The following is a 14026-nucleotide window of genomic DNA, read 5'->3' on the forward strand; positions in this document are numbered from 1 at the left end:
CTCCAGCCTGGACAGCAGAGTGAGACTCCATCTCAAAAAACAAAAAACAAAAAACAAACAAACAGACAAAATAAAACAAACGAAACCCAAGACTGCTGGAAGGTGTAGTGGCAGGGGCTCAGGTCAGGGCGGTGCTGACCGAAACACATTTAGCCACAAAGGGAACTGTCATGACCTATTGAGTAAAAAAATTAGCAAATGGGCCGGGCGCGGTGGCTCAAGCCTGTAATCCCAGCACTTTGGGAGGCCGAGACGGGCGGATCACGAGGTCAGGAGATCGAGACCATCCTGGCTAATACGGTGAAACCCCGTCTCTACTAAAAACTACAAAAAACTAGCCGGGCGAGGTGGCGGGCGCCTGTAGTCCCACCTACTCGGAGGCTGAGGCAGGAGAATGGCGTGAACCCGGGAGGCGGAGCTTGCAGTGAGCTGAGATCGGCCACTGTACTCCAGCCTGGGCGACAGAGCAAGTCTGCGTCTCAAAAAAAAAAAAAAAAAAAAAAAAAAAAGAAAAGAAAATTAGCAAATGAACCGCATGTCCAGCACAGACTCGGTTTGGTGAGCTATTTTATATGCACGAAACGAAAGGCCTGGAAGGAAATGTGAGCCGCGGCTTTTAATTTCCCCTTTCCGTTTCGGGACTGCCGCCCCTACTATGGAAGCAGCGGAGCTAGACCTGCCTCGGGTGCTTTGGAGGGTTACGCTGCCCCCGTTCATTCCTTTGTAAGATAGTAGGAAACACATCCGTGGCTACCTCGAAGGAGACCCACAAGAAGCAGCAGCCCCAGCGCGCCCGGGCGGGTCCTCACCCCTCCTGCGTGGTGGGGCCGCCGGTCTCCGCGGCCTCCCTCCGGCCCTGCACTCTCGACGGCCCGGCGCGTGGCGATCGCTGCAGCATCCCACGGGCCTCCTCCCGCAGCACGGCCAGCAGCAGCCCCCGCTGGTTCCAGGGCACGTAGGCCTTGGCGGCCAGAAGCGCCTCCTCGGGCCGCAGCCTGCAGGCGGTGACATAGTCCAGCGTGCCCAGGAACGCGCTGCCCGCCAGCACCCGCAGCAGCCCCCGGCCGCACAGCGCGCGCACACAGCCCCCCGGGTGCGGCGCCCCCTGCTCCACCACCGCCTGGAAGTCCTCCAGGGCGCGCCGCGAGTCCCCGGCGTGCAGCGCGCAGAAGCCGCGCAGAGCCAGGAGGGGCGCGCGGTCCCCCGCTCGGTCCCCCGCACGGTCCCCGGCAGGGTCCTCAGGGCGCGCGGGCCGCAGCAGGCGCTCGCACATTGCTCGGGCGCGCGTCGCGTCCCCCGCCAGCAGCAGGCACTCGGCGAGGCGGGCTCCCAGCGCGGGGCGCGCCCCGGTAGGTGCCAGACGAAGCAGGACGCGGAGCGCGCGGGTTACCGGGGCCAACAGCTCGCGGCCCGCGTTCTCGCGGAACTCAGGGTGGTTCCGCACGGCTTCCTGGAAGCGGGCGAAGCCCACGTCCGCGACCTCCTGCGCCTGAGCCCGGACACGCTCCTGGTCCCGGGCGGAGAACACGGCCTGGAACTGCCTCCGCGCCCCAGAGGGGCTCTCGCGGAAGGCCTCCTGCAGGTCCCCAAACACGTCCTGGGCCCGGCCGTCCAGGAAGAAGGCCGAGGCCGCGCGGGTGACCAGCAGGGCGGCCCGGCGCTCACCTGCGGAGAGAAACAGAGGCGTGGGTCCTGCCTGGGGGTTGACTCCCCGGGGGTGTGCCACCTGCAGGTCCCCACCAGGTCCGGCGCTTGGACTCAGGAGCCTGTGAGTGCTCCTGCCCGGGGCATCTCCCTCCAGTCTCCGGGTGGCCCTGGGTATGGCACCAGCTGGCAGGAGGTCCGAGGCCCATGAGTGATGGGTCAGGGTGAGAACCGTGCTGGGCAAGCGGCGAGGGGGCAGCCACCCTGCCTGCCAGCGGCACTGTGTTCTCAGGGTGGGTTCAGAGTCACTCCCACCGCTCAGTGCAGACCAAATTCAGTTACAACGCCTTTCCCCTGCCTGACATTTAAATAACGGGTTTTAGAATTGAGTTTCCTCCTCCGGGAATCAGTGTCCCTCCACTCCCAGGGCAGAGCTGAGGCTACAACTCTATGACCTTTGGGGTGGCCATTTATTCCTGGGCATCTTTGTTTCTTGCCTTCTTTGGGCCAAGTAAGGACCCAGCGCTTCCCTCTCTGAAGCCGACCTCTTCCCTTAGGTCTAGGACCGGAGATGCATGCCCTGCCGCTTACTGAGGATGGACCTGGGCATTTATGGAGTCTCCTGCGTCTGTTCCCTGGTCTGCACTATAGTGGGTTATAACGATCCCTGCTTGCAGGGTGTGAGGATTAAACGGATCTACCTACATCCAGTGCCTGCAAGGGGCCTGGTGCATCGTGTGAGTCAGTGAGGTCAGGGGCGGTACCCTCCCCCTACACCCGCCCCCCGCCCCTGCCCCGTGTTACATTTCGTGTCTGAGCAAACGAGAATGCGGCTTTCTAACTGGTAGAGAAGTGTAGCCGCCCCGTCCCAAAAAGGGCCCCAGGCAGGGTGCACAGGCCACTGAGAGAGGCGGGGAACACTCCCCGCCAGGCGGGCTTTAGGTCGTGGCCCCACCCTTATTTTTACAGGTTACGAAGGTGCTGCAGGGGAGGGACGTTCTCAGGGTTCATCCCAGACCTCTGAGCCTCTGCTTCAGCGCTTTCTGCACTGACTCCGTCAGAGTTTTCAAACAGCTTTTCCTTATAACCCCATTCACTAGTAACAACAGCAACAATCCGTTGCATTCAAACAGGACTCTGGAGAGGGCAAAATACCACACAGGGTGCAGAAGCAAAGCCCGTGCGGTCCCTGCCCTGCTGCCCTTGTGGTAAGCGCAGAGTCCAGCGCAGAAAGTGTCTGGCGCCCTGAGCCTAGCCAGGCAAGCAGCCACAAGGTCACTCTGTCTAGTTCTGGTGGCCAAAGTAAAAGACACTTTGAGCCTTTCCTGTCAGCTACTGACCCTTGAACACAACACTACCCCTGAGTTTTGCAGAAGTTCATGGATCCGAGGGAGCTGCAGCCAGGGGAGAATGCTTCCGGCCTGGGGGTGATGGGGGGCTGTTATTTACTTTCCCACGTGAAAGGGTGGTCTCTCCTCTCTTTCCGAGACTCCAGTTACATGGACGAGATTTTTTGATATTGTCCACAGGTCACCCAACCTCTGTTCATTTTTCTTCTGTTCTTTGTATCGAGTAATCTCTATTCTGGCTTCAAGTTCACCGACTCTTCTGCTGTCTCTAATATTTTCATTTCGATTATTGCACTTTTCAACTCTCGATTTGCCAGATGCTTTTTTTTTTTTTTTTTTTTTACAGGGTCTTGCTGCATCACCCAAGCTGGAGTGCAGTGGTGTAAACACGGCTCACTGTAACCTTGACCTTGGGCTCAGCCTCCTGTGTCGTTGGGACTACAGGCATGCACCACCGTACCCAGCTAACTTTTGGATTTTTTGTAGAGTTGGAGTCTCGCTTTGTCACTCAGGGTGGTCTTGAACTCCTGGGCCCAAGTGATCCTCCCTCCTCAGCCTCCCAAAGTGCTGGCACTCCTTTTTATAAGGAGCCGCGCCCAGCCTGGTTCCTTTACATTATTTCCATTTATCTATGAAGATTCCACATCAGTTCAGTCATTAGACATATTTTCCTGAAGTCAGTTTTTAGGGATTTCTTTTTCTCCTGACTGTAGTTCACATTTTATTTTCCTGTCTCTTTTCATGAGTAGTAGTTTCTTCCCACACACCAGGCATGATGGACACTTTGTGGAGACTCTGAATTCAGTTATATTCCTCTGAAGAGGGCTGAGTTTTGTTTTAGTAGCAGTGAAACTGACTGGGTTTAAACTCCAAATTCTATTGTTTTTTGGTAGACACTGCTGAAGTCTTCATTTAGCTTTTGCAGCTTCCAGTGCCTGCTCTTTCAGCTCACCTAGCCTTTCCCCTGTATGTGCAGTTCAGTGGACTGAAGATTTAAGTAGATTTAATACACAGATTTGGGGCTTCACCCACTCTGTGGCTCCTTCCTTTTCGGGATTCTTCATCTAACTTTCCATCCATTTTTCTCAGCCCTGAACTGTCCTATGCTACCTCAAGCCAGAAGAACTTCAGTGTCTGCTGAACAGTGACTCATAGATTGAGGAGCCCTCTTGGGCAAAGAGCTGCAGGGTGCACATCTCACCTCACACAACACCACTGTTCAGGAGTCAACTGCTGGTTTCTGCCTGCATTGGGTTACTTATCCATGCCTTCAAATAGTCACTTTTTATATTTTATCCAGCTTTTATAATCATCTGGGACATGTAGGCAAGCTATTCCATAGTGACTTGAAGCCAGATCTTCTATTGTTAGATAGACAATTTTTGACTGGCTGAGGGGAATGTAAATGCTATCACATTATTGTTTTAATTTCTATTTTCCTGATGACTAGTGAGGTTCACTTATTAAATTTTTTCCCCAATCTGGTGGGTGGAAAATGGTTTCTCATTGTTTTAATTTTGCATTTGTCTCATTACTATGATGCTGAATATTGTTCACATGTTTTATTAGCCATCTGTGTTTCCTCTTTTGGGGAATGCTTTTGCCAAGCCTTGTATTGAATTTTTTTCTTATTGATATGTAGGAGTTCTTCAAATACTCTGCATACTAATTTATTTGCTCATTGTATATTTTGCAAGCATTTTTCTCCTTTTGTGGATCGTCCTTTTATTTTCTATAGTTATGGGCAAAATAGAGGTTTTAAATTTTAGTTTAATCAGATGTATTAAAATTTTCTTTATTGATTCCCTGTTTTGTATCTTAAGAAGCCCACCTGTACATAGAAATCTTAATGACATTCTCAGATATTTTCTTTCAGAAACTGTAAAATGCAGCACTTTCCACCTGGAATTCACTATTTTGCAAGGTGAGAGGTGGAGTAACGTCCATTGAATAGTGCTCCTTTTCTTTCCTTATAAATTTGCAACACTCCTCTGTAACCCGTTAAGTTTTAGATAAATGTGGGTCTGCTTCTGAGCTCTCTAATTCATTTTATTGGTCTTTCTATCTATCCCTGATATATAGATATATATAGAAGTCAATAAACTTCTATGTTGATTAGTATAGCTTCGTATTAACTGGTAGAGCAAATCCTCTTAACTGCCACATCTTCTTTCTCCATCTTCTGCTTCTCCTTCTCCTCTTCTCCCCTGTCCCACATCCCCACTCCCCTACCTCTCCCTTCCCCTCCTCATCCTCCTTTTTCTTCTGTGGACAGTGAATATCTCTCCATTTATATAGATATTTTTTCTTTTCTGATACAGCATCTTGCTATTGCCCAGGCTGGCATGCAGTGCTGTGATTATAGCTCACTGCTTAATCTCCCAAGCTTAAGAGATCCTCCCACATCAGTCTCCTAAGTAGCTGGGACACAGGTATGCACCACGTGTCCAGATAAGTTTTTTTGTATTTTTAAAAGTTTTTAGAGACCAGGTCCCACTATGTTGCCCAGGCTGGTCTCAGACTTCTGAACTCAAGGGATCCTCCTGTCTCAGCCTCCAAAAGTGCTGGGATTACAGGCATGAGTCACTGAGGCATGGCTATAGGTATTCTTTATTATCTTTTAATAAAGTTTTATACTTTTTCCATAAAGTCATATGACTCTTAGAACTTAATCATTTTAGGCCGGGCGCGGTGGCTCAAGCCTGTAATCCCAGCACTTTGGGAGGCAGAGACGGGCGGATCACAAGGTCAGGAGATCGAGACCATCCTGGCTAACACAGTGAAACCCCGTCTCTACTAAAAAATACAAAAAACTAGCCGGGCGAGGTGGCAGGCGCCTGTAGTCCCAGCTACCCAGGAGGCTGAGGCAGGAGAATGACATAAACCCGGGAGGCGGAGCTTGCAGTGAGCTGAGATCCGGCCACTGCACTCCAGCCTGGGTGACAGAGCGAGACTCCATCTCAAAAAAAAAAAAAAAAGAACTTAATCATTTTATGTCCCTGTGGTAAATGGTATATTTTAAAATCACAGAACATCTATTTGTTACTGGTGTTTATAAATATACATAATGTTTTGCATATTTTGTTAAATTTTGCTACTATGTCTGATACCTTTTGGTTGCTTCTTTTGGAATTTCTATATACGTAGCTAATCATATTGCCTGGAATAATGATAACTTTGTGACTTCCTTTCTGGTCTTACATGTTCTGTCTTGTTTTCTTACCTTATTGCATTGGCTAGGATTGCTAACACAATGATGAGTAATTGGGAGAGTGCACAGCCTCCTTGTAATTGATTTTATTTATTTATTTATTTATTTTTTGGAGGTGAAGTGAGTCTCGCTCTGTCGCCCATCGCTGTGGTGCGATCTCGGCTCACTGCAAGCTCCGCCTCCCGGGTTCACACCATTCTCCTGCCTCAGCCTCCCGAGTAGCTGGGACTACAGGTGCCTGCCACTACACCTGGCTAATTTTTTGTATTTTTAGTAGAGATGGGGTTTCACCGTGTTAGCCAGGATGGTCTTGATCTCCTGACCTCGTGATCCACCCACCTCAGCCTCCCAAAGTGCTGGGATTACAAGCGTGAGCCACCGCGCCCGGCTGTAATTGATTTTAAATGGAAGGCTTCTCAATTGTCACCACTGAGTATGATATTTATGGTAGGTTTTGAGTAGATATTATCTTTTTTCGATTAAGTAAGTTTTCTTCTGTTTCTTGATTGTTAAAATTCTGGGAATGTTAAATATCATAAAAGACTTTTTCTGAACCTACTGCAATGATAATATGTTCTTCTTTATTCCATTAATTAATGTAGAATTAATGTAGTACATTATATAATTCTGGAAACATAAACTTTTAAGTTCTATATTATAATGTTTGACCAAATATTGGCTAAAACATGCATCAAAACTGATGTTTTGACCTAGTCAGCAGTTATTTCAGCTAACTATTGTTAGCTAACCATCCATTGTAAAACTTAGTGGCTTAAAACAACAACCAAGCCTGGGCAACATAGTGAGACCCCATCTCTGCAAAATATTAAAAAAAAAATTAGCCAGTTGTGGTGGTATGTACCTATAGTCACAGCTACTTGGGAGGCTGAGGCAGGAGGATCGCTTGAGCCTGGGAGATTGAGTGCAGTGAGCCATGATCGCACCACTGCACTCCAGCCTGGGAGAAAAAGCAAGACCCTGTCTCAAAAAGGAAAATCCAACCATTTATATTTGCCCATAATTATTCCTCAGTTTGGGCTGGGCTAAGCTGGACAGTTCTTTGGTTGGTCTTACCAGGAGTTGCTCAGGTGGCTGCAGCCATCCAGTGGCTTTACTGGACAAGAGAATCTAAGGTGGCCTCACTCATGTGTCTGGGGCCTTGGTAATGGATGTCAGGTGAGCCTGTGAGTCTGTGTGTTCTCTCACTGGTCATGATTCCAGCTTCCTTACCCTGGGAGCATTACAAGGTGGAAGCTGTGGGGCCTCTGAGGCTTGGGCTCCAGAAGCACAAGCCATCACTTCTACCATATTCTACTGGTCCCAGCAAGGCACAAGGCCATGCCAGATTCTGTGTGGAGAACAGACTCCGTCTCTTGCTGGGAGGAATGCAGGAATCATGGCTATGCTTTGTCACCTTTCCCAGCAGCTCTTAATGAAGAACCTTGAAGAAGTCGGAAGTGGTTGTCCCGGTCCTTTTGGAAGACAAGCACATAGGAAATCATGGTACCTGGATGCTTACTTAGCAGCTACCTTGAGTGGAAGTGGTATTTATTCTGTATCTCATCCTCATGCATTGTGTGTCCCTGTGTATCTACTTACTAAAGAGGGAAAAGAAAGTTCCCAGGTGATAGAAGGCTTTTGCTACAGTTTGAATGTCCCCTCCAAAACTCATGCTGAAACTTAACTGCCATTGTAATGATATTGACAGGTCAGGCCTTTGAAGATGATTAGGCCAGGAGGGCTCTGCCCTCCTGGGTGGGATTAACGCAAGTTCAGCCCCTTTCACTCTTTGCTCTTCTGTCTTCTGCTAAGTGAGGATGCAGCATTCAAGGAGCCATCTTGGAATCCGAATCCCCAAGCCTATTGGGACTTGGTCTTGGACTTCCAGCCTCCAGAACTGGAGCTCATTCACTTCTACTCATTATGGATCACCCAGCCCATGGCATTCTGCCACAGCAGTACAAATGGAGCGACTGGTTTGTGCAACATTTCCAAGGACTTTGGAAAGTAACCTCCAGATGGAAGGTCATTTGTTGCAGGAAACTACATTTGTAAAAAGTCTGTTATAGGAAAATTCATTTCTTCTCTTCTCATCGTAAGCCATGCTTATGCTGGTGGCGATATGGGGAGTCCCTTGACCTAAATGACTTGGGTCTAATGGATGCACAATTCTTAGTGCAGGTGTTCCCTGTACATTCCAGAGCCATGGCAGACACAGACGAGCTTCTGGTGGCCTTCCTGGAGGAGCTGGGTCTTCCCTCACGTTCCCCAAGGCTGAAACCCTTGGGGGTTTCTGGATTTCTGCAGGGAATTTTAGTGTGACCCCCACCCCCACCCTCAATTCGTGCCCTTGCATGATCTTTAAAGTGGAAGACCCCCTCCCTCCCGGGGCCCCCTTGCTGTGGGCACGGCCCCCACCCACCAGCCCCTGAGTGCCTATGCTGTGGGCACCCGGGGTCCCCTCCTTCCTCAGAAGCTCAGGATTTGGTGTAACTTTGTTGATCATTTTCTGGTAATGCTCAACATTACCAGAAATGTAACATTACTAGAAATGTGGGGGCTGGATCTTGGCATATCCGTTCTAGCATATTTCCAGAAACAAATTTTCCCTCTCACTTTGCAGCTCTCTCTAACTGGTTCCTGCCCCATCCTCTCGTTGGGGTCACCAAGAATCTTGGCACCACACTCCCAATGCACGCTCCTTGTCCTCTCCTTATGGACATCGCGGCCGCTCTCAGTGCTGTCCACCTATCTTTATCTTGCAAACACCCTCCTCTTCTGGCCCTGATTCGTCACCCCGTGGACTCTGAATTTTCTTCCTTCTTCCTGTCCTTCTGGGCTGCTCCTCCCGGGAAGCACAGTATGGAGGGTGGTTAAGAGCACCCCAGGAGCCAAGTCTCAGCCGCCTGCACTCCGTGTGCCCTTGGCAGCCCTGTGTCACGTGGGGATGGTAGTTGCTCTGCAGATTCCATGATTATGCATATCAAACCCATCAAATGGGGCCCACCCACTAGCTCTTCAGTAAATGGCAGCTAATACTGCCATCCTCACCTCCAGATGTCTGCTGGCCTGGGATGGGGGCTGGAGGGGTGGGGCATGAGGAAGGGGCAGGGAGCTGCAGTGCCCTGTGACACACTCATGTCCAGGAGGTCCTGTCTGCTCCAGAACGTCTCGTGGCCCCACTCCCTGCCTCTATCAGGAGCCTTGACTTTCAATGCCGTATTTGTGCTGACTCTAAATCCCCCTTTCAAACTAAGCTCCTCTCACCTCAGGGCTTACCTGTCCGGCTGCCTAATGACATGAGGCTTGATGGGCTCAAAGGACTGTGTGTAAAGCACTAAGTGGGTGACACTATTTTAAGGGTTTGCTACGCATGTTCACTGAATTCAAACAGCAGCCTTTGGGGTGGGGACGCAGCCTCGTCTATGAGGCACTCGGGGATCCGAGGGTGGCGGGTGCTGGCAGGAGGCTGGGCTGTGGCCCCCAGGTGCTCCTCCAGAAGGGAGAGGCAGTGAAGGGACCAGGCAGGAGCAGTGTCTCAAACTGGGAGTGTCTAAACCTCTGATACCCTTTTCCCATCTGTACTTCCCTCCGTAGTTCAGTTGTTCAAGACAAACTCTCAGAAAATATTCCTGACCCTCCTTCTCTGTGCCTGTCTCTCCACCATTAAATCTATCCACAATCTTGTCACTTCTAACTTGCAGACACATGGTTTCTCTGCAACTCTTTCTCCCTGATCTGAATCCCATCATCTCCCTCCTGAACCATTGTCTCAGTCTCCCAGCCTCCCAGCCTCTCAGCTGCCCAGCCTCCCAGCCTCTCAGCCTCCCAGCCTCTCAGCCTCCAAGCCTCCCAGCCTCCCAGCCTCTCAGCTTCCCAGGCTCCCAGCCTCTCAGCCTCCCAGCCTCTCAGCCCCCCAGCCTCCCAGCCTCCCAGCCTCCCAGCCTCCCAGCAGGTCCTGTCCTTACCCTGGCTCCTCTGGCACATTCTGCACACAGCAGCCAGAGGAAAGTTTGAAAATGCAGATCAGAGGCTGGGCTGTGGCTCACGCCTGTAATCCCAGCACTTGGGAGGCTGAGGCAGGTGGATCACCTGAGGTTAGGAGTTTGAGACCAGCCTGGCCAACCTGATGAAACCCAGTCTGTACTAAAAATACAAAAATTAGCCAGGCATTGGTGGTGGGTGCCTATAATCCCAGCTACTCGGAAGGCTGAAGCAGGAGAATCTCTTGAACCCAGGGGGTGGAGGTTGCAGTGAGCCGAGATCTCCCCACTGCACTCCAGCCTGGGCAATAAGAATGAAACTCCTTCTCAAAAAAAAAAAAAAAAAAAAATGCAGCTCAGAGCTCCTCACTCCACAGCTCAGCATCCCAGACTGAGGGTAACATCCAAGGGCCTTGGGAGGCCAGCAGGATCTAGCCCCACAGTAGCCGTCTGCAGTCTCCCATCCCTTTTCCCCTTCCCTCCGACAGTCACCCTGGCCCCCTCAGTGGCAGGGGCTGCCCAAGCTCTTGCTCCCCTAAGGACTTGGCACTTTGCTTCTGCTGCCTGGAACCCTCAGTCTCAGCCTAAATGACCCCTCTCCTGAGAAGCTTTCCCTGATCACCGGCTGGAGCAGGACCTTGCACGTCCCATTTCTTAAAGCATGCATTTTGTTTGTGTCTTTGGGTGCTCCAAAGGGGCAGGGCCTGACTTTCTTGTCACTGAGGCGCCCCAGCTCCATCACAGCCTCACCCCATCACGGCAGGACATAACTATGTGGGGAGGGAGTGGCGGGGGCAGCTTTCACCCTGGCTCTGCAGGGGCCATGCCGTTCTCCTACCTTGGGGTCCGCTGCCGGTGGGATGGGCTTCGAGGGCCCGGCTGCATGCTGCCAGGCAGTCCTCATACCTGCCGCTGTGGAGCAGAGCTTCAGGTGACAGGGTGTCACTCCGGGTGCCCTTGGGGTCTAGAGCAGCCAGGAGTTGCTGGCCACCGGTGTCCCACTGGCCGGCACTGTGCTCAACCTCCAGGTGCCCCGAGAGGTAGTCCTGAAGAGCACTGAGCAGCAGGGGGAGGTAGGGCTGCTGGTGGGTGCGAATGAAAGCTACTGTCCGGTCAGCACTGGAGGCAAAGGCCTGGAGATAGGCGGCCACACCATCCGCTGCCTGCACCCCGGACAGGACCCAGGCCAGGGCGCGGGTCAGCTGCAGCTCCAGGATTTGCTGCGTGTGAGAGTCCAGCAGGGTGCTGCAGCGCTGTGCCACTTCCTCATGGCACCCGCGGGCCAGCAGACGTGCCAGCAGGTGCAGGACAGCAGAGGGGTGGTCTGGGCAGAGGGCGCTGAGGAAGGCAGAGGCCAGTGACCCTGTCAGGGAGACCACTGCCATGCCGTCCCAGTGGATGGCGGGGATCTGGCTGTCCCCGCGGCACCAGGACTCCAGGGTGGCCACCACTGCCGCCCCCCCAGCCTGGGTCAGGGCAGTCCGCACGCTCTGCAGAGCTGAGGGGGCGTGGCAGCTGAATGCAGCCAGGTAGAAGGCGGTGGCCAGGGGCGGCTCCCCCAGTGCCAGGTGCTGCTCCCCCTCCCGGCAGAGGCAGGCCACAAGCTCCTGGGCTGACATTATGGCCGGGACCCGGATGAGCCCATGTCCGGTCCTCAGAGTACCTGGGGGTAGGGGAGTGTGGTAAGTGCACAGAGGGCAGCCAGTTCACCTGCCCTGTGGCTACCCATGCCCAGCCTCGAGCCACCTCCACCCTTTCCCAATGACCCCAGGGTCAGTGAACCTCACTGGGTGAAAACTGAGGGGATCCTGGACTGGTGGGGTGGGGCCTACCAGGTGTCCCAGGCTGACTTCCAGCCCACTGTTCACCTTTGAGGCCTCAGCCTGGTCCTCTGCAGAATGGGACAGTGGCCCCACCCAGCTCAGTTCCCTCTAAGAACACCTGACCCCTGAGTGCCCACATTGGAAGGGTTACGGTGGCCTGAGGGATCAGGGCCCAGCGATAGGACGCCCAGACCCACCCTCTGCCCCTCCCAACCCTGAGCCCCTCAGGAAGGCACACCCCCCCGTCAGCCCAGGCAGCTCTCTCAGTGGGACCCAGGACCACACCCCTGCCCACCCTCTCACACCTGGGCCATTCAAGGTGGGGGCTGAGTGCACCTGCCAGGCCCTTGGGTCGGGGGAGCCACCCTAGCCCATGGGTGGGGGGTTCAGTTCTGAGGTTGAAGTTCCAGGAACAGCCCCTGGTACTCCCCTCTTCCCGGTCCCCACGCTACTTGACCTGACAAACTAGCTCCACACAGCCCTTTCTTCCCCCATCAAGCAGGCAGCCCACAGCATCCCTCTCAGACACACACACAGACACTCACACTCGCCTGCAGCTTGGAGGCTGAACCGGCTGTGCCCTGGGGACCCAGATTCCCTCGTGGGTGGTGGGGGATGGAGGGATGTGGCTGGCTGGAGGGCCCAGGCCTGGGAGGGGCTCCTGCGACCGCCCCGTGTGGGTTGCGGAAGGCATAGCCCACGGTTTCCCGGGAAAGCGTCAACACCCTTGGGTCTCCTGGCTGTCCTGCAGCGCCCCGCTGTGGCCAGAGGCGACCAGGCTGAGGTCCCACCCGCCCTGCCCCAGCCAGGCTCCAATGGGCTGTCTCAGAGCAGAGAACCCTGAGGTCATGGGGGTGTTGGGGGAGAGGGGGCCTGTAGGTGGAGAACCCACACCCAGGACCAGCCTCCGCCCTGCCTGCCCTGCCAGGGTACCCCGACCTCCTCTCCCCACAGATGAGGAGGGCGCTTCCTGGAGGCAGGTGGGGCCACCTGCCCACCCAGTGCACTCAGGCTCTGGATTTGTCCCCCAGAGCTCTGCCTGGGCTGCTACGCGGACCCCTCACCACTCAGCCTGACTTCTCTTCTTGCAGGTCTCTGTCCCCCAGTCCTGGGGCCCCCCTCATAGGCTGTTTCCAGTGTCAGCAGCTGGGACTGGGGCCTTTCGTGCACTGCCAGCCCATTTCCCTCAGCCTTCCTCCCTCTGGGAGGCCTAGGCAGCCCTGTTCTGACTGTGCCAGCTGAACCAGCTGTGCCCTAGGAAGGGCAGGGCACATGTGCCGAGGGCACGCCCCTCCCCCATCACGGGGTTGAGGCCCAGAGGCAGCTCCAGGAGCCATGACCAGAGCCTGCTGCGCCCTGATTGTCGCTGAGGAAGGGGTGGCAGCATCAGGACTGTTTCAGGAAACGTCACCCCCAGCCCATGGCCACCCTCAGCCTGTGGCCACCCTCAGTCCGTGGCCACCCTCAGCCCGTGGCTACCTTAAGCCCATGGCCACCCTTAGCCTGTGGCCACCCTCAGCCAGTGGCCACCCTCAGCCCACGGTTACCCTAAGCCCATGGCCACCCTTAGCCCATGGCCACCCTCAGCCTGTGGCCACCCTCAGCCCATGCCGCAGGAGTAGAAAGACTGAGTGAGGTGGCTGGAGGCAGGCTCAGGTCCCTGAGGCTGAGACCTCAGCGCTGGCAGCTGCCCTGGAGGGCAGGCATGGGTGGGGAAATGGGGGTGGTGCGTCCCTGAGAGAGCTCCCTCCCGATTCAGGATGCCAAGGTGCTTGGACACCAGGCCAATGCTGGCTCTTCTGTGGGGCTCAGGGAAGCGGGGTTGGGGGTGCCCTTTGGGGGTAGGGACCTTGGGAGTGGGGGGTGGCATCCCTGATCCCCTCGATGGCTGGGGCTCCTGGGATGTGCTCCCCGGCTCACTGGGGAGGGTGTGGAGCCCCTGCGGTGTGGGCAGAGCCATCAGGGTCAGTCTGAGGGTGCAGGGCAGGGGGGTCAGCAGGGCCGGGGCTGCCTGGC

General features: G+C 54.1%; 1 protein-coding gene across 1 annotated transcript in view; it reads right to left on the reverse strand.

The window, feature by feature from the left end:
• TTC34 (tetratricopeptide repeat domain 34) overlaps positions 1 to 11844 on the reverse strand; it is a 34824-nt gene extending 22980 nt beyond the window's left edge. Inside the window, exons 1-2 of the mRNA XM_010366106.2 lie at positions 11026 to 11844; positions 810 to 1665 (exon numbers count right to left, since the gene is read on the reverse strand). Of these exons, the coding sequence (XP_010364408.2) occupies positions 810 to 1665; positions 11026 to 11806 (1637 nt within the window). The 5' untranslated portion in view covers positions 11807 to 11844. The remainder of the gene's footprint in view (positions 1 to 809; positions 1666 to 11025) is intronic.
• Between the last annotated feature and the right edge of the window lie 2182 nt (positions 11845 to 14026).

This window comes from Rhinopithecus roxellana, chromosome 12, assembly GCF_007565055.1.
Source record: "Rhinopithecus roxellana isolate Shanxi Qingling chromosome 12, ASM756505v1, whole genome shotgun sequence".
NCBI classification, from domain to species: Eukaryota; Metazoa; Chordata; class Mammalia; order Primates; family Cercopithecidae; genus Rhinopithecus; species Rhinopithecus roxellana.